This window comes from Pelobates fuscus, chromosome 12 (genome assembly GCF_036172605.1).
Source record: "Pelobates fuscus isolate aPelFus1 chromosome 12, aPelFus1.pri, whole genome shotgun sequence".
In the NCBI taxonomy this organism is placed as follows: domain Eukaryota; kingdom Metazoa; phylum Chordata; class Amphibia; order Anura; family Pelobatidae; genus Pelobates; species Pelobates fuscus.
The window spans coordinates 129,008,497-129,031,791 of NC_086328.1; the positions used below are offsets into that span (position 1 = coordinate 129,008,497).

Consider the following 23,295-nt stretch of genomic DNA (forward strand, 5'->3'; position numbering starts at 1 on the left):
GGCACCCCAGTGTCACCGCATACCTGGGAGATGGAGAAAGTTACCCTTTTTGTCTCAGCAGACACATACACTGCAGCCACAACCTGAGCAGTCATAATGATTTAAGTTAAAGTTGCTTGCTTTCTTAGTTATCACTTCTTATGTTTTATACGCTTTAAAATACCTGACTTACACAAAGTCCTTACACCACTGTAGAGGGTCATTAAGGCCAGACTCCCAAGGCTCCTCAACCCCAGCCTCTATACCCTTGACAACCTCAGCCACTTAAGCTATACCCAGGGGCGTAAAATTAATATAGCCCAGTCTACTATCTAAAAGCCCAAGACGTACGCAAAGCCCACTAGGTCATGCTCTGGATAATAGCCTAGCTCATGCGACAATCACACACCAACACCACTAATCGTTTTGGTTTCCTTTTAATCTTAATCAATCATTCTCCTTTTTATTTTAATGGCCCCCACACGCAAACCCCCAGCCCTAGAATACCTAAAGTCAACCGTACGATAGAGAACTGTGCAATTAATATGACATACCAAGGCCACCTAACAGCAAGTACACGACGAACCGACCCAAGCTTCCCTATAACCCTAAAAATACTCCCCTCTATGTATAAGGCACCACTAACACAGCGTTTATGTAATGTTGTACGTGAACCTCGTATTGCAACTGTTTGTTTGTTTCAGGCAAATTACGGCTTCTCTAACAAAGTGGTGAGCAAAAATAAAGAATTAAAAAAAACAAATAAAACATGTATAGGGATAGTCACTAAAGTGGGTAGTGTCAGAAAGTTCATTTTTTGGCAAACAAATTGCCAAACTGAAAAATTAAAGGAACTCTATAGAGTCAAGAACACAAACATCTATTTCTGACCCTACAGTGTTTAAACACCACCTAGCCATCCTGTCCCCCTAAATGTAGTAAAATCTTACCTTTATTCCAGTCTGCTGGTGCTGGCTCTGCGCCTGATCTGCCTGCTTGGCTGACATCAAAAGTGGTGATCTCAGCCAATCGAAATGCTTAGCCTTAGGAAAGCATTGGATTGGCTGAGATTGTCAACTGATTATCTCAACAAAGGAGGCGGAACTAGAAATCACGGGACCCGGTGCCAATATTGCCCTGGGGCACTCCCCATACATCCCGGGGTAGTCACTCCCTCCCAGCGGCTGATGCTGAAGTGCCGCAGCGCTGACCAGGCCCCCTGGATATTCATTGACATGGGCCCCTTAATGTGCGGCCCTGGCGGTTCTCCGGCTCGGGCAGTAGCCGCAACACATGGCAGCGGGCACCCCAGTCACAGGAGTCTGCAGGGTGGCCGGGCCCCTTGGAGTGGCGTCCCCGGTCGCAGCTGCGACCCGTGCAGTTCCGCCACTAGGCGGAACCAAATGCCGCCCTGGCCAATCATCATCTCCTCATAGAGATTGAATCAATGCATCTCTGTAAGGAACATTCAGGGTCTCCAGCAGAGGGTGGAGACATTGAATGTTAGTCACACTGTGCAGCACTGTCCCAGGAAGCACCTCTAGCAGCCATCTGAGTGGCCAGTGGAGGTATCCCTAAGCTGTAATGTAAACACTGCATTTTCTGTGAAAATACAGTGTTTGCGGCAACAAGTTGTGTGTATATATATATATATATATATATTATATATATACACACACACACACTTTTTTTATTTATTTATCTATTTGCCTGTCTTTTGAGTTTATATGGAGGGACCGATCATTTTCTTAGTAAGTCCTGCACAAAGTGGTTAATTCACTAAAAGCAGTGATTTGACTGGCACATTGCAATATATAGGCAAAATAAATCCATTCTGGAAACATTTTCTATCCCAGCTAGGGTCACTTTTGTCTAAAATGTTTATAAAAGGATAGGGAGGGTCAGCTCTCCACTTGGGACTTGGGAGCAAATCTCCATGGTCTCCTTCCAATTACCTCACCTGCAGTAGAAACCCATACGGAGTCAGAACACCAAAATAAACGTCAAAAAGATCTGTTTCAGCCCAACTCTAGGGTCTTTGTCAAGCCTTGGTTCCAAAATACAGCTGGTAGCTTAAATACCCATTAGATTACAAACAACACCCTACATGGAGCATCAATTAAACTGGGAAGTTAACCATCATCATACCAGAAAAAAGAAATAAAACACAGCAAAGAGAGATACATCATAGAATGCCAACATGTGTCAAAACTACACATATACAGAATTCAATTAACAATATCTCAGTGTGTTACTGAAATATAGCAGAATAAGGCAGGAAAAGGGAACAGAGCAGCGTAAACCCCAAGAAAGCATATCCCAGGAAAATCGCATCAGTAGTTTCACGGAAGAAGGCACTTAGGCACAATATCCCAATATCCTGCTGAGGTTTTTAAACACGTGCCTTAACAGTCACTTAATTAGAGAGAGGTGTTAACCCTGGCCCTGCCACAGGGGAAGAGCAAACAAGTGCACCAAAAAAAACATATTGATTACTTGTACCAAGTAGCAAAACACCAGAGAAACGAGAATTTTTTTTTTTAAGAAATAGGCACGTTAAACTTGATATTAAGATTATGTGGTCTGCGAGTATGTAACTGAAAAATCCATTTAATTTCAAAATAGTCCAATTTGGACCTGCAGTCTCCACCTTTGTATGGTATTCCAATTCCTTCATTGCCTTGAACATGCAATTTGGAAACATCAGAGTTATTGCAAGTATGAAAGTGGCATGCTAATGAAGAACTAACATAATTATGTTCCATAGCATAGATATGCTCTCGTATCCTGTTCTTTAATGGGCTTGTAGTTTGACCAACGTATTGGATCAAACAGGACTGACCAGTCAATAGGTAAACTGCAAAGAAGGTTGTACGGTTAATATATTTGAAGCTTTTGTTTGGTTACTGAGCAACTGAATTCACTGCCGAGTTTGATGACTGCACAAGGATTTTACCCTGAGGCCAGGTCATGCTGGGCAGTGGCCTGAGAGCCCCACGAGCACAGGGGCCACATAGGCTTGCCAAGTCTTCAGTATAATATTGTGGTTTATTCAGAACCTTCAAACCCTCTTTATAAAACATTTGGGTGGACTGACCAACTCAGCTCATCTGTACATGTGATCTTGCAGTTGCGAATACATATATTGACCTAGATGAAAACAACGTACGAATTGTACATAAGCAAGACAAAACCAACACACATTTTTCTGAAGCCATAAAGCTATGATAAAGTAATATTTTTAACAATCCATGTCGGTTGCCTCCCCTGCTACCTACTAAATGTTTGCGTGGGTTTATCTCTGATCATGATTTCTAATGTTTTAATGCTGATCTAGTTGGAGGTACCAATAAATATAAGCTTCATTTTATCGATAATTTAAATTTTTACTTCTGTGAGTGGTTGTGTAGGCAGGGCCCGGGTGCTATTAAGATGGTCCTAATTAAAGCCCCACATTTGTACATAGACACATGGTAAAGTCAAGTAGGTTTCTTAGTAAAAGACGTAGCTACATTTAGAGCAAGTTGAGAAAGGTCAGAATAAGCAACATGCTCATATGAGATGAATCTTACATACATACATATAATATGAAGTTTACCATTAATTTCAACCAAACTGATGGTACATATTGCCTCCAAAGATGCGGGACTGCAATGGGGGTTAAATTTGCACCCCTGTATGCCAGTCTCTATATGGGGTGGTGGGAGGTTTTTGGGAGGTACTTTTGCTCACATTTCAGATATACAATTTTGTATAAACACTGCATCAATGATCTGTTGATCATTTAGGGTGGATCTGTTACTTACATAGTTTTATTGAATATTGTAATGATAATGATTTGAATCTGAAATTCACATTTAATTTCAGCCAAACTGAGGTTTCATTTTTGGATTTATCATTAAAATCTGAAGAGCATTCAATTCAGACTAGTTTATTTCGCAAGGAGTGCTTAGGCAACAATCTACTGTTGCCCTCTTCTTGTCATCCACGTCATGTGACAAAGAATATTTCAGTCGGGCAATTCCTGCAACTTTGCGGCTCTTGTTCCTGTATGGAAAATTTTCTTAAATCTATCTTAAGGCAGAGATCAAGTGAGATTGGCTACTCTGAATCAGTTCTTGATAGGGCATTTCAGCATGCTTTGGAAACCGATAAATCCACCCTTCCACAGGATTGGTCTTCCTGAACTAGAAAATGTGCCCAAAAATCATTGTTACAGATTACAGTATAGAAAAATATGCAACATTATTAAAAAATATCTACCATTCTTGTTTGTGGACTGTAAAACTGAGCATGTTACTCATTCAGGAATACATACAGTTGCCAGACGAGCTCCTAATCTTTTTCAACAACTGGCTCCAAGTTTGGTGACTTTTACTAAGAAACCTACTTGGGCTTTGTGATGTGGGTATGTACAAATGTGGGGCTTGTGCAGTCATCAAACTAGTTAGTAAATTCAGTTGTTCAGTAACCAAACAAAAGCTTTAAATTTAACAGTATATTAACCGTACAACCTTCATTGTAGTTTACCTATTGACCCAATACGTTTGTCAAACTACAAACCCTAAAAAAAAAAAAAAAAAAAAAGATACGAGAGCATAACAGCTATTGAACATAATGTTAATTCCTGAATAGCACGCCATTTTCAGACTTGCAAAGCTTTATTTGATACAAGTAATCAATTCATGTTTTGTTACATTTGCATTCTTAATGGCGAAGGTTGTTACAATATATGGCGCCTCAGTTTTTGCGAGTCAGGTATAATTCACTGTTTAGCCAATTTAGCAGGTTTTTTTTTTTTTTACATGTATTCACTAAACACGCATTTTCCCAGGTGTATGTAATCATTGTTCCCTTCCTAATTCTGATTTTACATTTTATTTGTATTCTACATTTTTCATTAACTTTTGATTTGGTTTTCTGAATCAACGGTGTCAGTTTTCGTGCATCTTATTCGCGCTTTCCCTGTGGCAGACTGCAGCTGAACGTTCGGTCACGTGTTTTAAAACCGCAGCAGGATGTTGTGCCCAAGAACCATCTTTGGTTTTGCGCTGCTATGTACCCTTTCATGTCTTTTTGTTTTTAAATAAATAATCTCAATAAGTTATGTTTTACCCATAGTTATGGCCAGTTTGGTCACTTTTTAGTAAGGCCAACACTTCCTTTCTCTCCATTGAGTCACTTGTGCTCTTAGTGGGGGTTCCAAACAACAGTAAAGTATGCTGGTGGGATGCTTTCCATTGGTAGCAACAGGAAATTGGTCAGAATTGATGGAGCCAAAAAGACGACAAAATCTGGATGAAATTCTGTTTCAAGATGATAGACACCAGACTCATTGTCCAGCAGTATTGGGACTCTAAATACTCCACATAAGCTGCACAGAGTGACTTAAACCAAGAACTAGAACCTTTTATGATGTAGCGCAGGCAAAAGATCAGCTATTAGTCCAGCTGAGAATCCATGAGACAACCTGAAAGGATTGCTTACACCAATGCATGAAAACCTTGTGGATACCTACCAAAATGATTCACAGCTATAAAGAAATTATGTAAATCACAGGTTCTACCATGTATTGTCCGGGAAGAGGGACATTTATTATTTATATAGCGCCATCAGATTCTGTAGCGCTGTACAATGGGGCAACAGTTGTCAGTTTTTGGTGTAATATTTGTGTCATCATTTATTTTCTGTTCACCTAAATGAATTGTTGGTCAAAAGGCAAAAAATCTCCCCTTAACATGAACTAACCTAGATTACAGAAGTGGTACTAGATAGGGGACACAATCCATGATTAATGGGATCGGTCAACAACATCATAGTTTAAATTTCCACATTTTGAGAAAACCCAAAGACACGTGGCAGTCACTTCAGACAAGAAACCAATTCATGGAGTAATCTGCATACATAATTCAGAATGTGCTTCTGTAATAATCCACATTTTTGTCAAACATTCAATAAAAAGCGTATTCATTTTAATATGTTCTGTAACAGCAAATTATAATACAAAAAACGGTATTATTTACAATTGCATACAGTTGAAATGGATAAACGCAAAAAAAAAAATGGCAACCCTACATAGGGCAACTTGCAACCCCCAGGGAACACAAACACAAACAATTGTGATAAGTGTATAAATCAAACTCTTACAAATATCTGGGAACTTCAAAATGTGAGACCATCAAAAGACTTAGAAACGTATAATAATTTTTTTCCCATCACCACTATCCCAGCTTCAATATTAGTTGTTTTGTGAAATATAAAATATTCTGATTTATCTCCAACGTGTAAAATAATGTTCATTAACAGATACTGGACAGTAGTAAACCAATTGTTATTCTTGGCGCTTAATGTTGATCAAACTTTGTCAACCACAATATTTCCACTGGGCCTTAAAAAAGTGGAGAACTCTTAAACAAGCCCTGCATCTAATGCTCTTCACTACAATGAAATAATTCTACTTAAGGAAACATACTTCAAAAGACGCATTCGTTACTAGCCAAATAAATCTGTCCTAATTGTATCAGAATACATCCACACTGATCCTGAATACATAACTAAAAAAATGTATCGTGTCATTAGGCAATGATTTGTGAGCCATGGCTTCCTGGCATGATGGCTTTACGAAGTTATAAACGGAGCAATTCAGATGAAAAAGAAATATGTAGTTTAAACTGCATGTAAACACGCTCTGCGGGAACAGAGGATCTACATTTATATCATTTATATACCTTCTATCTTTATAAATAAGTTTTTTTTGTATTTTTAGACGTTTTGTCATTTGAAAAGGACAAAAGATGAAAAATCGATCTGTGAGGACTCTTATTTAAACTCACTAAAGGTGATGCAGAGTAAAGTCACAGCAGTGATGTGAAGTAACAGTTCTCTAAAGTTACAGTCAAAGAGGTTTTTGTTGCAGAAAAAACAACCTAATCTTGCTCTTATGAAGAAAACTAATTTGCTAAAAAAAAAAAAAAGATAGTCCATTAAATTATGTGGACAACTCCACTGCTATATAAAAAACAAAAACAAACAAACCACAAAACAAAACTGCCACCATAATAAGAGCATTTGAGTCAAATGTAAAAAAGGTGTTTGGTTATTAGTTTACGTATGGCTTACTTCTTTCAATTGATATAAAGTCCACTATGGCATTTTCAATAGACATCTGAAAAGTTACTGGCCTGGGCACCTCGGGCTGCTACTAATTGATTGAAAAGCTGTGGATCTGCTTTTTAAGGAACATGCATCAGTGCACACAGTTTGCCTGCGACTTTGCAACCCCAATTGGCTTCCGCGAGAACTCACCTTCACGGAGAAGTTTTGTAAAAGGGTGAGAGGGACTAATCCACTCCGTAAAAGCAAAATGAATTATAATGTGTTGAGGTTTTGAACACATTGACATTTTTTTATAATGTTTACTGGAGTAAACAAACAATGAAAACATATAGTGTACACACACACACATACACACACACACCAGTTTCTTAATAAAAGTTGTGGACATTTTATCAACAGCAGTTTGACCAAAAATAAGAAGCAATGTGCACTGGTAGATGATCTCACATCATACTGCAAAATGGGAGCCCAGAAGGTTTTTATGGGCAAGGCTTTTTTCTCCACAGAAATCAAAAGAAAAGAAAAAAAGCGCCAGTAGGTAAAATGTTGGCATAACCGCTACCTGGCACTTTAGTTCTACCAAGTCCTATGACAATACCTCATTCAATAGATTAATTAATGTATGAAGCTTCGTGTGCCAGTTACACAACATTTTAATTTCCTCTTTATGGGGATTATAAATCTACAAATGTTTAAAGTGGTCAGGGCGTATTGATGAAATACCTCTCTCATCCTGTGAAGTAGAAAATAAGTATATGCTTACAAAGGGAGACACTCAAAAACATTTGACACTGTTACTGCATTGAAGCCCTTATTTGTACCTTACTATAGAACATTTTGAACACTGATAAATACAGAAAGATCACAAGCAAAACAGGAAATGTATTTGGTGTGGTACGTCATATCGGTATGATGCAGTTTTTTTTACGCACCTGTATTCTAGAAGAATGCCAGTACGTTAACATTCCAGATCTAGACCATAGAAGGGATCTGTGAAGTACTGGGAATTCAAAATCAGCTTAGCACGGACTATTCTGTTGCTAAATAGAGAAAATGTATCTAGTGTAGTTGTAAATGAATTCTTCCCTCTGTAGTGTATCCAATGTCGTATTGAAAAAGGCAGCATTTCATACCGAAATTTGAGGGGGGAATTTAAAGGGACACTAGTCACTAAAACAACTTTAGCTTATTGAAGCAGTTTTGGTATAGATTAATATTATCTGCCATTTATAAGTGAAATTACTGTTTATGCTGCCCAAGCCTCACCTCCCTGCATGTGACTTACACAGCCTGTAAAGAGTCATCTATGGTTTATACTTCCTTTAATGCAAATTCTGTTTAATTTAGATTTTCACATCTCCTGCTCTGTTAATAGATTGCCAGACCCTGCAGGTGCCACCTATATGTAATTAAAGTTCAATTTACAGAGCAAGAGATAAACACTTTGAAAGTAAGTTACATCTGACTAAAAGTGAAACCATTTGTTTTCATTTAGGCTGTCAGTCACGGCCATGGGAGATGTGGCCAGGGCTGCATAAAACAGAAACAAGTGACTTAACAAAAATGAGCACGGAGACTGCAGGGGCATGATCCTAATGCCAATAATCCAAAGGTTACAAAAACTGCTTCATTGAGCTAAAATTGTTTTGGTGACTATAGTGTTCCTTTGAAGTGATATTATAACAAAGCTATTTAACGTTTGGATATTAAATCACTCATTCATTCTCACCATTTGTTGGTGTTTGTGTATCAGACCAGTGACAGGAGGTATGCATCTACTCAGTAATTCTGTGTGAGATTGGGCTAAGTGTGAACAGCAAGGGGATAAGACATCACATCCATGCATTATTCAAAGGCAAACATCACGCCAAGGATGTTAGCTGAAGAATGAAATGGTAATAACGTGTATATAGACCTCTTGTCACTGACCGGATACCACAACCACCACCAACAGGTGAAACCTGGGGAAGGGTACATGGGAGAGGGAGATGGAAGGGCTGCATGAAGGGTAGAATGATGTTGAGTTGAATATATACTCTGAAAGGAGAAAGGGGATATTTGGGCAATGGAAAGATGAAGGCAAAGGAAATGCCAAGAGAAGGACAGTGTTAAAGGAAAGGGAATACAGAAAGAGAAAAGTAGAGTAAATAAAGACTAACGTAGGAAGAGGAGGGAAATTTCGAGAAAAGAGGAGATGGAATGAAATATGGAAATAGAAATAGGAGAGGAGAGATGGAATAATAAAACAAGTTAAGACATGGACGAAAGGAGGCGAAGGAAAGAGAAAAAAAAAAATGACAAAAAGTGAAGAAGGACCAAGGAAAGAAAAATCAGATAAGGGTACTGGGAAGAATAGAGACTGGATAAGATGAGACTGGAAGGTACAAAATTGCATATATATATATATTTTTTTTAATTGAATATTGGTCCAACAAAAGCTGGTCCTCCATACCAATGAAGATGGACAGAATTAAATTATAGAATGCAAATCATTAAATTCTTATGTGCAACACAGTGCCGAGGAAGCTTCAAGAAAAAAATAAAAATAAAAAAAAATTGCTCTACAATATTGAAATTGTAATCTGGTGCCTTCTAATGAGAACTATCAATACAAACCACACATTCAGCATTGCACGTCTGTGACACTAATGAAATAACACCAAGTGGACATACTGAAGGTCACAGTCCGTATAAACAGAAGACGTACATTCTACAGATAGTCCCAGATAACTGCAGATCTTGCTCAGGATTGTTGGTGTAAAAATCAGTTCAAACTGGTTCTTGTTGTGTATATGGCTTAAACCAGAATGTACCAAAATAAATGACAAAACACATACTGATGTAGTAGTAGAAGTCCATCTTCTGCAGCCTATATGTCAATGACACTGGCCAAAGGGGCATTTTTTTTTTCTTTCAATTTAAACCCGTGATAAATAATCGACTTGTCAACACAGGCCTACTCCAGAGATTAATGGAAAGCGCTAGAAAACAAACAAGGAGGACATTGCAAATTTGCTAAACAACGCTACGTTAATCAAGTGCAAGTTTGGAAGGAATTTATTTCCAAGGATCAGAAAATGGTTGCAAAGTCTAATAGCTATATGTAAAAGCTAATGTTTCCTGCTATACACTTGCAGGCTCACACTGCATCTAATGTCTAGGGGAGAGGCCTAGCCCAAGATATACTGCATACAATGTGAAATCAACACATAAATGGATAGGATTTACTTAAAAACCATGGGACGTGTATTACAAAGATCCATGAAACAGAATTTGAACCACAATATTTTCTCTGTGAAAAATACAACTATTAGTGAGATAAAATGTACAATTGATTTTTTTTTGTTTTTGCTTTTGTTTTTTTAAAGAAAAGAAAAGAAAAAAAAACAAACAAAAAACAAACACTGTATAAAGGAAAATAGCTTTCTTCAAAACAGGGAAAATAGTTAAGGTCTTTTTTTTTTTTTTCATTATAATATATTTTGACACAAAAAAAAAAAAAATAAGCAAGTCATAGGATTGCACCAGCTCCATATCCAGTTTCCTGGACAATATATTGTAAAAGGTGTCCATAAAGCATAACAATTTCTAAGATATTTTTGTTTTGTTAAATCATGGTGGTTTCTTTTACTTGACATTCCGCCAACTCTGTTTTACAAAATGTACAATACCCTTACATGTGGTGGTCAGAAATTCTAAATCTAAATATTGTTTTTGTACCTCCACCATAAACCTTTTGTGTGTGTGTGTGTGTGTGTGTGTGTGTGTGTGAGGGGGGGGGAAGAGAAGATGGGAAAAGGGTGATTTTTCTGTTTTTTCTTTTACACAATCAGGAAAACAAAAACCAAAATTGTAGTAAAGCATTTTAAGTGTTAACGCTATAGATAATAAAGAAATGAATTCTATATTTAGTGCATGCTGTATCATTTTGCAAGAAAGAAAAAAAAAAGGAAAAAAAAAAAAAAAAGGAAAATCAATATTCCTTTAAAATAAAAATAAAGCATTACCCAATAGTTTACAAAATAGAAAAATCATTCATACAAAAAAAAAAAAAAAAAAAAAGGCCAGGATGAATACGTGCTTGCTGCCCAAGCAATAATGGGCTATGTTCTTTTCTGACACAGCTTGATTAGATGCAGGCACGTAACTGCAGATTCAACAGCAGAGTCTACTGATGGGAGTCTGACATTTTCTACGAGTTCGGTGAATGTGTATTCATTCCTCTTCCAGTAGGCTAGTGCTGTTGGGGAGAAATATACTGCAAGGAGAGTATGGTAGAAGCTGGGGGGTTTAGGAACAGGTCTGTTGCACACGACTCAAAAGTTCGCCAAACTTTTCAAAAAGATCTTCCACCCATTTCATGTTTTTCAGACAGTGGTGTACCAACTCCTCTTGCTTCAGATCCCGGTTTGCTTTCTGAACAGAGTTAACCTGGAAGCCACAGAAAACAGAATAGTGACCAAAGGTAGCCAAAATTTCTAGAACACGTAAATCTAGGATTATGATTTTTTACGCAATTACGCTATACCATATCTACGCATCAGGTTCTCCCCCCCCCCACACCTTTTTTAGCTCCTTATTTAAATTTGGTGCCATACCAACATTTCTTGGCAGAGAAACCTCAGTTAAACAAAATGGAAAATAACAGCATTTATAGAATAAAATGAATTAAACTGCCAGATCAGCTTATTTTAATGCACTGAGCTAGTAGAAAGAATATTTTACTTTAACATACTCTTGAACACAACACTGCTCTCTAGAGTTCAGTCAAACACATTGCAGACATTGCAGTGTTTTTTTAAACCCAATAACATTTTATAGTCTGTGAATAATAATAATAATAAAAAAATAAATAAATAAAAAAAAAGGATAATTATTACATTCCTGGATACTGAATATGCAAAAAGATTCCTAAATTCAAAACTCAATAGCAATGTTTTGGTCTGACATAGTAGAATGATGATATCTTTTTGCATATTAATATAAGGTCTCTGGCGTTGCACTTTTTTGACTCAGAGTAGAGTGCTATGGTTATCAAAACATATTTCCAACATTAGGTGTAATCTATATCCATTTAGTTACGGGGTCCCTCTGTATAAGCATTAAATAAATCAGTTTTTCTAACGTTCTATCCTACGCCCAGGCCCGGACTGGCCATTGGGCAAATGCCTGGTGGTCCGCAATGGCCATGGGCCGAGGCCGGCTGGGGAGATCACAGGGACACTGTCTGGCCCTGACTACGCCTGTTTCTCCACATTTACTGCTCATTCCCTGGCTGAGATTATTATTACTGATAATCTCAGTCAATTCTAAGCTTCTTCAGATATTATGACAATCAGCATCTCAAAACCATCTCTATATCTACATGGAATAATGTTGGCACTCACTGGTCTGTATTATCTAAAAAAGTTTTTTTATGCTTTATAACTGTATAAACTTTCCGAATTCCATAATCACTCTTCAAATAGAAGTCAATGAGTTCATTTACATCATATCAAACATGACTGATTAAAATGTTTAGAGTAAGGTAACTATTTTATTCATATTTTTTTAAACAGAAAGATGAAAATGCATTTTTTTTTTTTTAAAGTTTGAATAAAAATTAAAATAGTATTGTAAGATAGTTGATAGTTTTAAAGCCGTTTAGCTGGTTGTAGTAACTGGACTGTGCTAAAATGTTAATTGTTCCTTTAAGTTAAATCCCTTTTGGGTTTGTAAATGGCATTCGTTTGTAGTCACTGACGAAAGAAAAAGGCCCAGGCACTCCAAGGCTTAGATCCAAGCTTGAAAAAGACCCTAGGGTCACAATGTTGCCGCTGGACACTAGACTTTGCTTGTCTTTGTTTGCCTGGACCTTTTTCTTTCTTCAGGGACTACAACCTAATTTTTGCACCTTGGTGCTGGCCCCAGGATTGTTTGCACTCCTACTTTATTTATGGTTTGAGTGCAGTTCCATTTTTTTTAGTTTTTGTAAATGGCTTTAGGACTGCCTCACAGTTATCTCGTTACGTTAACTATGTATAAATGGAAATGGTTAAAAGGACATTTTAAGGCGGTCCTTTTAACAAATTACTTGTATTTAGAGCTGGTAGCTCAGCACTCTGAAATTCTATTTACTTTTTTTGTCATACTATATCTGTAAGAGAGGGTGCTGATTGGAGAAGTGTGGCAATTGGTGCTCACTCTATGGAAAAACATTACTATATATAAGGTGAGGTAGAGGAAAAAATGCCTACAAAATTTATAAAATAAGAAAAAATTAGACCTGTGCTGCAGATACTCCACACAAATCCCAACAGTGTGTATACAACCAAAAAACAAACGCGAGTCCTGCGCATCCAGTATAGGTGTGCACACCCAGGTGCTACTACAGTTTATTTGAGGACTATGTTAAACAGCAAACGTTTCGAGCAGCAGCCCTTTCTCAATGCTAATGTCCTTAGCGTTGAGAAAGGACTGCTGCTCGAAACGTTTGCTGATTAATTTTGTCCTCAAATAAATTGTGGTAGTACCTGGGTGTGCACACCTATACTGGATGCGCAGGACTCGCGTTTGGTTTTTGGTTATGGAAAAACATTACATTGACTGAGAAAATCCTTAAAGATTAGAGAGGGGTGGAGAAGCAGCCATGGGGAGACTAGTGCAGTAAGAGATAAAAGGTGAGTTTATCTTCACTTTTACAAAGGAACACTAAATCTAAATTGGATAGGAGAAACGAACATTAGAAATATGCTTACTTTTCTAATTTTAGAGTTTCACTTTAACAGGTGATACATAAAGGAATCTAAAATAAAATTCATTTCTGGAAATACCCACGGAACATACCTCATCTTTGCATACAAGATATATGTGGTACTTGTAATGATGGAGTGCATGATACAATGAACACAACTGCGATTTCTCCGGGTCTACCGTGAATTCCTGGAACAAATAAAAGGTTACAAAAATTTACAATTTGAAAAAATAATAATCCTCAAATCAAAGCTACTATGCAGTAGGAAAGTGCTCTCTGAGAATGGATATACTAAGAAGAGAAAACAAAAAACCCAAACCACCTGTGGGATCCTAACAGTCCAACTGGAGCTGTAAATGCAGAACATCCAATGGTCGTGGTTGGTCCATAAACACATTGATTGGTCCACAACAAAAGCCCCTTTTAATTTATTTAAAAGGTAGTCACATGTTTAAAACCACCCTCTCAATCATTCATACCTGTGACTGCTTTGAAGCAGTTTTAGTTGGCCGTAAGGTTTTTTTGTTATACCACTTGCCGCTTGTCTTTATTTTGCACACAGAAACTTTTGCTTTTGTGTCACGAGTAATTGTTGCAACATCGGGGTAGTTTTCCAAGGCATTCTGTAAGATTATTCACAAACATTGTGTTAGACAGAACTAAATCGTGTGTGTGTGGTAATCAACTGGTCAAATCAAAATGTAGTTAGCTCAAAAACGTTAAAAGAAAAACCATAAAATCAGTGTATATGGTATGCACATTATGCATCTATTCTTACCTTAAGAGATTGATCCAACTGTAATTTTGTTAGAAGACGTCTTCTGTTTTCATTCAGCATGCCTTCAATTTTTCTCATATGAGGAAGCTGAACTTCATCTAAAAATAAATACAATTACCAGCAAAGTAATGGAGGTATACATGTCAAAAAAATCCATTCAAATCAATATTTAGATAAGGGAGAAAAAAAAATTGGGATTGACGGCAGGCTGGAAGTGGAACAGCTAATGGATTCAGCAACGAGCTTTTCATTTAAAGTCAATTTGCTGTGTATTCATAGTGTAAAGGGTGTCAAACAGATCATTGTGTTGCACATGAAGGTGTGTGATCACAGACTATTGCATTTCCCTGCAGGTGCAGTATGTTTCCTACATGATTGGATCACAGTAATATTAAGTCTTTAACCCATTAAGATTAACATATAATGAGACAAAGTAGGATCCCACTGTGTGTCGGTTGTGTATTTATACACACACACCTTTCTGTAATATAATATATGTATTCTACAACATTAAGTAGGTTAACAATCAGTCATGATTGTTAATTGCCTCATATGTCTAAGATCTAGATCATTTTTTGGTAACCAATGCTAATCCTATCCCCTGACCCTATGCTTACACCACCTCTAACATTACCCCTACACAATCCTTATCCTTAACCCAGCATTAATGCAAACACAGAATTAACTCTTACTCTATCATAACCACAACCTAGAGGGATTCCCAGTATTGTATTGAGGGAGGGCCTATTAGCAGGTCTGAGCACACATATGCAGAATCCAAATTCCCTTTTCTTTATACAGCTGTCCTCTCTTTGATATCCAATGAATATGATTATTTGGTACATATTTCCTAATCTATGCACAGATGAGAATTTGGTGAGGATTATATTCTGAATACGAGGCAACAGCTTCGTTGGCATACAATTTATATTTTTGCAAATATCACAAAGGTTAAAATGACATAAGTTCAGATTTTCTATTTTTTTTAAAGTCAACATCGCAATAAAATAAATTCTAAAACAATCACAGGGTTAGGTTCCAGTATATTGTAAGCCCTTCAGTGACAATACAGAACACGTTAGGGGTATGAATACTGTTGCAAGGAATTGATGGTCAGCATACAGAGACACACAAAGCTTTGTGCGTCGTGCCCTTTGACAATAAGCAAGGTGACTGTAAAGATTACATAAAAGCTCTAATATTGCTTCAGAACATACCATTTTCTTTTTCCAAGGCTTGTATCATGTCACCATCTAAAGCAAGACCAACAAGTAATTCGACGTATCCTTTAAAGGTCTCTTTCATGGCTCGTGTGTTCAAAAAACGAGTGACAACTGGTGGTGGTGGAGGCTCAAACTCTGAAAAATATGATTGTTAAAGAATAAAAGTCTCTGTCTCAATGAGCAATGCACTTTTCACAACCCAGGTACATTAGGGAAATTTCATTTTTGTACCAAAAGGTATAAAACAGTATATAAACCAGTAAAATTTAGCACCGTTTGGTAAAGCAATGAAAAGAATTATCCACCATTGGATAGTTAAAGTTCTGCTTTATCCCACAAAGCAAATGTTAATTTAAAAAAAACTATGCGGAATTGAAAGCAGGATTAAAGATCTTATCATCTATATGGAAGGCATAGTGGGCATACCAGGGTAGCATTATATCCACGCTTTGGCCAAGCCACCCATAGTGCAGCACGTAAACAATAACTAGAATCATCTTTTGTCATTTTACAAAAAGGAGCTTTATGTGCAGGTTTTGACACAAAGTTCAGAATTAAAAACGCAAAATGCAGCCCACCTTCCTCATCACTTTGCATGTCCGGAGAGGAATCCGACTGGGAAGATTCAAATTCCTCTTTCCACTGTTTCCTCTTCTTTGGTGGAGGTTCAGCCTTCGCCTTTGGCTGTTTGGCTTTAGGTTTCACAGACACAGCTTTAGGGGGTACACTTTTTGGTGGCGGAGTTTCTGTCACCTTGTTGTTTCCACTGACCTTCGTGTGAGAGGTCCTGTGAGGAGTAAGTAAGAAATGGTGTATACGGCTAGACGCTACATTCAATTACATTAGATCCATTAGAATTCTGAGCTTTCAGTGCACACAACTGATCAAAATATCACAATGATTTCACAGACACACAAACAACACATTTTAACAAAACCATTTACCCATCTGCATAGTAGTCTACGTGAAAATTCTTCAAGAACTTAGGCACATTCTCACAAACAAGATTTCAGAAGTCAAAATTAGTGATCTAAAACAAATAAAAATACCTTGCAGGTGGAGCAATTTTGGTTTTCGGTTTTCGAGAGCAAACCCTCACGTACTCCTTTTTGTTTGTGTTCTCGACAAACTTCACATAAACACGTTTGTATTTTGTTTTTGCATCACCGAAATAGCCAAGATACTACAGAAAATGAAAAAAGTATTATTACAATATATTTCACTTTTAAAAACACAAGTACAGTTAGATAGAATAGATAAAAAAAATAAAAAAAAAGTATTTTTGTTGCCAACTCAAGTCACATGTGTTTTGGACAAGAACACCTTTAAAGAGAGGAACTATATCTTTTTTTTTAAGAAAAACTAAACCCCTAACCAAAAACTAGTTAATGGTTGTACTAATGTTTTTTTATAAATTATTTTTTTAATTTACTTGCTTTGTCTGGCAACACCAGTAACAGCAGATTTCTGTGTAAAGCATTGTTGGAGACAACGCTTGAGCGTACATACACGTTTAAGGAATTTCTCGGTAAAATGTTGGAGCACATGCATGATATCATGGTGTGGTGAAGCCACAACGTGGAAGTATCGTGTAGTTAAGATTTTAAGTAACACTCATTGCAGATTTTTGTTAACCATATGCAAAGTGCACTATTCACCAACAGCTCCAGTCTTTTAAAGAAAGTTACTTTTATGAATTGTATTGATGGGGAAATAAATCATTAAGTGATTTGCTGACATTATTAGCTCATAGTCGATACCCAACTGGTTAATCTGTAAGTTTATTTATTTTTTTCTAAAAATGAAGAAACTGTATGGGAGCCAGCATCAGGAGAGGGAAAAGAAAATCAAAGCACGTATGAGTGTGAGTTTTATGGGAGGAAAACTGTGTGTGTGTGTGTGTATAAACATATATTTATATATATATATATATATATACACACACACACACACACACACACACACACAATGAGGTTATCAGTTCCATAGATTATTTTAAAAAAGGTCTGAATATTTCTTTTCAGAAATAGAATATTCAAGGATATAATTAATATGAGAGTGTGTTGATCTAAGGAGAAATCCAATGTCAGAATGGAGTCAAGAAGGATTTTTTCACTTGCTTCAATTGGCTTTTTTAAAAACTTATTTTGTATCCGGTATTGAAGGTTGAAATTGATGGATTTGAGTCTTGGCAACGTACATTACTATGTAACAATGTTTCCTATTTTTCTTATGCCAAGAACATGTGTGGTCTTGTATGTTGATGCACAATATTTAAGTTGTTCTACTTACGCTGTTGGTAGCAGCAAATGATCTTTGACCTTCACGAATTTCAGGGATGAATTTCTGGAGCAGAGCCTTCTGAACTTTCCAAATAGCTGGCGGCTCTTTGCCTAAACGCAAAGCTTCCTGTGTAAAGGTTTGAGTGAGTTACTTTAACTGGTCAGTTCTCTCAGATTGGGCAGATTTGCTGAATTTACATTTCTTGCTAAACATGTGGTTCATTCTGAGTCTTTTAAGGGACACAAAAGCATCAGAACCACAACTTAACGTATTGGTTTTAGTGCAGAGTCTGTTCCTGCAGTCTCTCATTTGTAAAAAAAAAAAAAAACAAAAACAAAAAAAAACAGAAAAAAACATTTTCTATAAAAAGGCAGCATTTACATTTGTGGCCAAGGACACCTCACTCAGCCAGCCACTACGTAAAGATGCTGAATGCTCCCCATAGGGCCCCCCCCCCCACTAATTCTCTATGGTGAAGCACTGAATTAGTAGAGATCATCATTAATGATAGATCAGCCACCGGTGGAACAGTGGCTGTGGTATGGCATGGGTCTAAAAAGGATAGTAAATCTTTGTTATTTTCCTCTTAACCCCCTCATCAATGTGAATATCTAAATGTAAAGGGCAAAATAATTCAAAAATAACTAAGCAACATGTTTAAACATTAAGGGTAAAGTTATTGCACACATACTAAATATTATATACATATATGTGAAACCAGGAATGCTGCACACATCACTAGATTAGAAGGGTTCTGCTGAGTTCAATTATATGTACACTATAGAATTAGGAATACATGTTTGGTGTCTTGCTAATCATTTAGGTTAGTGTTGTGTCCACCCCCACCCCAGCTGTGATGATCAATCTTGATGATCTCAGCCAATCCAATTGTTTGCAATAGGAAAGCATTGGAAGGCTACTGCGCAAGCACAATAAAATTGGCACAGCACCAATTCTATGGGCTTTATGGAACGACTATGATTACGGTGGAAGTGCCTCTATCAGCTGCCAGTGTGACAGTCACTAGAAGCATGTTAGCCCTGCAATATTTTCAATCACAAGATTTAAATGACAGGGGCATGGCACCCAGACCACTTCATGGATATAAAGTGGTCTTGGTACCTATAGTGTCCCTTTAATACAACATCTAGTGCATGCACTTTAAAGCACACAATGTAATAAACCTAGGCAAAAATAGTGGGGATATAGTTACAGTATATGATCATACATTGCATAAACCTGCCACGATTTCCCAAGTCAGTGGGTTAATGTTATAAGAACAGGCATTGGGTTGTTAGAATAGAACCTGCCACAAATGGGGTAACATTGGCTTTATGGCAGGTGTATGCAATGTATGATCATAGAAAGTAAGTAAAACCTTCTGACAGACAAGCACACACATGGAATGATTACCTTGAGCATTTCTATGTCTTCAATCTTTACAACAAACTCATCACGTTCCCGGTATATCCCTTCTCCGCCACTTTCATTTTCGTCATCGGTGCATCCTTCAATTGCAACCATTTCCTGTGACTTAGCCAGTTGCTCAGCTTGGGAGGGATCAGACTGCGCTGGTTTGAGGGAATCTGATGCTTTAGATTTTTCCTGAGCATTCCTTGGGGAAGACACTGGTGTGGATTCCTGTTTACCGGATGCTCCTGACCTTTCTGCTTCTGGAGAAAAAACAAAATAAAGTAAATAGTAGAACATGTTAAAAGTAAACACAGAAAAAAAAAAAACTGTATTGGAAAACATTAGAATATTTAACATACGCCAGTTTTACTGAATTAAAGTACTTGTAAAGCTTGTAAATTGCCTAATCCCATGATGGGGGGGAGGAATAAGAGGGAGAGAGGGAGAGAGAGACACTGCCTTTTGGACTATAGAGAGGGAGAGAGACACTGCCTTTTGGACTATAGAGAGGGAGAGAGACACTGCCTTTTGGACTATAGAGAGGGAGAGAGACACTGCCTTTTGGACTATAGAGAGGGAGAGAGACTGCCTTTTGGACTATAGAGAGGGAGAGAGACTGCCTTTTGGACTATAGAGAGGGAGAGAGACACTGCCTTTTGGACTATAGAGAGGGAGAGAGACACTGCCTTTTGGACTATAGAGAGGGAGAGAGACTGCCTTTTGGACTATAGAGAGGGAGAGAGACTGCCTTTTGGACTAGAGTGTGAGTGTGTTGTGTACACAAATATTGTAAGGAGTGAATTATGGTTTTAAATCTAAAACTTTGCCAAATTTAGCATGCTGAGATTAAAGATTTAATGGTCACAAAATCCAAAACTACCACAGAAAAGTATAGAGTAAAGTCCATCCCCATATGATCTTTATGAGTACCGTATTTTGACACTTTTTAATTTGACCGTTTTATATCAAAAACCTATGTCGAAATAGTAAAAAAAAAAATAATAAAAAAAAAAATTTTATTTTGGGGAAATTAACAGACCACAGATACCCCACTACTATAAACTCCCCATACGTGTATTCTGCTACTGTTCACGGGTTCATTAAGTATATGAAAAAAATAAAATAAAAAATCCCATCCACACCTTTAGTATGTGACAGAATGCTTCAGACACATAAAAGCACCTTGTTCGGACAGTGTTTGAGCAGAGAGTGAAGCAGGAAAGACCATGGAGAGGTTTCCAAACACAGTCTGTCCCAAGGTGTATGTATATGGCTGAGGGATCCTGTCATATACTCAAAGGATGAGTTTAAATATACCGGTACTTCAATTAACTAAGAATCTATATCCTTTCAAAACGATAAAAGGTTTATTTTAATAAAACAGCATTGAGGTGGCCTTTGTCCTTTAAGAGGTTAATATAATGTGATTTAGAGAAGCCCCACTAGTATTTTAGAAAAACATGGTTATCAGGACGTACATTTCAGTGCTTAGCCAAAAAGCAAAGTACCCCAATTCCCACTTTAGTTAATAGCTTGAGTAACCCGGACTATATTAAAGATGGAAAGGTTTACAGTCCTGGCCTTGCCAATGTCAATGACTAAGGCATGAGAGAAGGTGTGGCTGAGAGAGATTACTTTGCATAGAACCAACATAAACTGGCAAAATATATCTCAGGTATTCAATGTGGAAAAGAAACACTCAAAATACCAGTGGAAAAATGTGTATCGGGATTTAGAAAATATATACCCTTACAACGCATCTATTCATTAGATATATAAGGACTCAGGTTTGTCTTCAAACATTGACATAAAAAAAAAAAAAAAAAAACTAAAATAAATATATATATATATATATATATGTCAAAATTATAGAAATATAATTCTGGTGCTCACTCAATATTGCCCTATGTTTGTTATGTTAGGATGCTTCAGTCAAATCCTGAGATTTAAAAAAAATTAAAATATCTGCAAATATACAAACATACACACAAACAAAACCATAGAAAATAAAGTCCAGTCACAGGTCACCTTTATCAAAATTACTTGCCCTGTCAATGTGCCCCACAACAAAAACATATGCCTGTATAAAGACTGCACTTGCAGGGTGAACGGTCAATGATCTGAAATCTACACAGCTGAAGGGTTACTTCAACCACCATAACCACTTCTGCTTTTAGAAGTGGCCATGGTGGCAGGAATCTGCTTAAAATACTGTACATTCAGAAATATCTATACTTTTGTACCACTGGCTAAATACACCTCCAGCACACGTGACTCACGCAGCCAAGAACAGTCTAATGTTAATTCTGTGTAAAACGCGTGCTGGAGAGAGACGTGGTGAGCAGCACACCTGAAAGTGTAATCATTGATCTCCCATCTCTCCTTCAATTGAGCATTCCCTGCTGTCTCTGCCTCCCTACAGTGCTGCGCCCCTCCCCCCAGTTCTGAGGGTGTGCATGCGCTCTGAGCTGGGAGAAAGGTCTAACCACATGCTTCTCATAGAGAAACATTTGAATGGACCACAGAGAGGGAGGCTGCGATGTCTGCTATATTCCAGGTAAGGGACTTCTTTCTTTTACAGGGTTTTAAAGGGGGGAACCGAGCAACTAATGCCCAATTCTGCATTATAAAACAAAAACTAAAATTGCACTAAAATGGTTTGGAGTAACTCTTTAAATAAGACAATGAAAAACAATTAGAACTTTTGCTAACATTTGTTTTCATGAGATTCTCTCTCTCTTTTTTTTTTTTTTAATTTACAAAAGTTTTACCAAATGACATTACAATCCAGTTCCGACAAAGCAGAGCCAGAGCAAACATTGCAAATGAGGAGAAATAAAAAATAAAATACAAGTTTATGCCTCTCTATATTTTCTGTATGCTGACTGCCAGGTGCAAATGAAAGAGGCTTTAATAATTATTGACTTTAATTTAACTTTTCAGACATGACAAACCCTAACTTGATAAGTATACATATTTTTACAAAATGGATGAAAACAAGAGGCGTGGGGCAGCACCCGGGGTGTCCTTGGAGTAAATAAGATAAAAAAATTGTAAAAAAAAATGATAGCGGATGTGCACCCATGTGTTCCGGAGCCTGGAAAGTGGCTCTGTAGGTTTAAGTGGCATAACCCCCACTCGTGGATATCGGTGGTGGTGGTCTCTCTCCGATTATATAAAAAAAAAGGGATAGACAAACCAAATAAGAAAGACAAATCCAAATAAGGATTGCCCTATCCAACAGGCATAGTTAGTACCATCCCCATCACGGATATAGGTGTTCAGGAAGTTAAGATACACATAATAAACCCATTGTATGGTGAAACGCACTAAGCATATCTTATTCTATTTTTATATTTGATCTTTTTATCAATAAAAGTTTTTTTTTTATTGGACCTACTTGCTGCTTAACTTTCTGAACACCTATATCCGTGGTGGGGATGCTACCACCTATGCCTGGCTAGATAGAGCAATCCTTATTTGCTCTACTAAACGATCGTAGTTTTTATCTACTTCATTTTATTCTGCACTCCACATGGTGTTCACTATTTTGGTTTGTCTTTCCCTTTTTTTTTTATATCATCAGAGAGAGACCATCACCACCGATATCCACAAGTGGGGGATTATACCACTTAAAATTAACCTGCAGAGCTGCTTTCCAGGCTCCGGAGTGTGCATCCGCTATCATTTTTATCTTTATATCTGTATTTGATATACTGCACCATATACATCTTATTTTCTTCTACATATCTACAACAGTCACCACCACT

The 23,295-nt window shown here is 37.3% G+C and overlaps 1 protein-coding gene across 1 annotated transcript in view; it reads right to left on the reverse strand.

Annotated features, from left to right (window-relative positions):
* Positions 1-10,134: 10,134 nt before the first annotated feature.
* The window catches only part of QSER1 (glutamine and serine rich 1), a 66,211-nt gene continuing 53,050 nt past the window's right edge, over positions 10,135-23,295 (reverse strand). The window contains exons 5-13 of the mRNA XM_063438187.1: positions 19,526-19,785; positions 18,122-18,238; positions 16,879-17,012; positions 16,408-16,616; positions 15,824-15,964; positions 14,607-14,704; positions 14,308-14,451; positions 13,921-14,016; positions 10,135-11,526 (exon numbers count right to left, since the gene is read on the reverse strand). Coding sequence (XP_063294257.1) covers positions 11,386-11,526; positions 13,921-14,016; positions 14,308-14,451; positions 14,607-14,704; positions 15,824-15,964; positions 16,408-16,616; positions 16,879-17,012; positions 18,122-18,238; positions 19,526-19,785 — 1,340 coding nt within the window. The 3' untranslated portion in view covers positions 10,135-11,385. The remainder of the gene's footprint in view (positions 11,527-13,920; positions 14,017-14,307; positions 14,452-14,606; positions 14,705-15,823; positions 15,965-16,407; positions 16,617-16,878; positions 17,013-18,121; positions 18,239-19,525; positions 19,786-23,295) is intronic.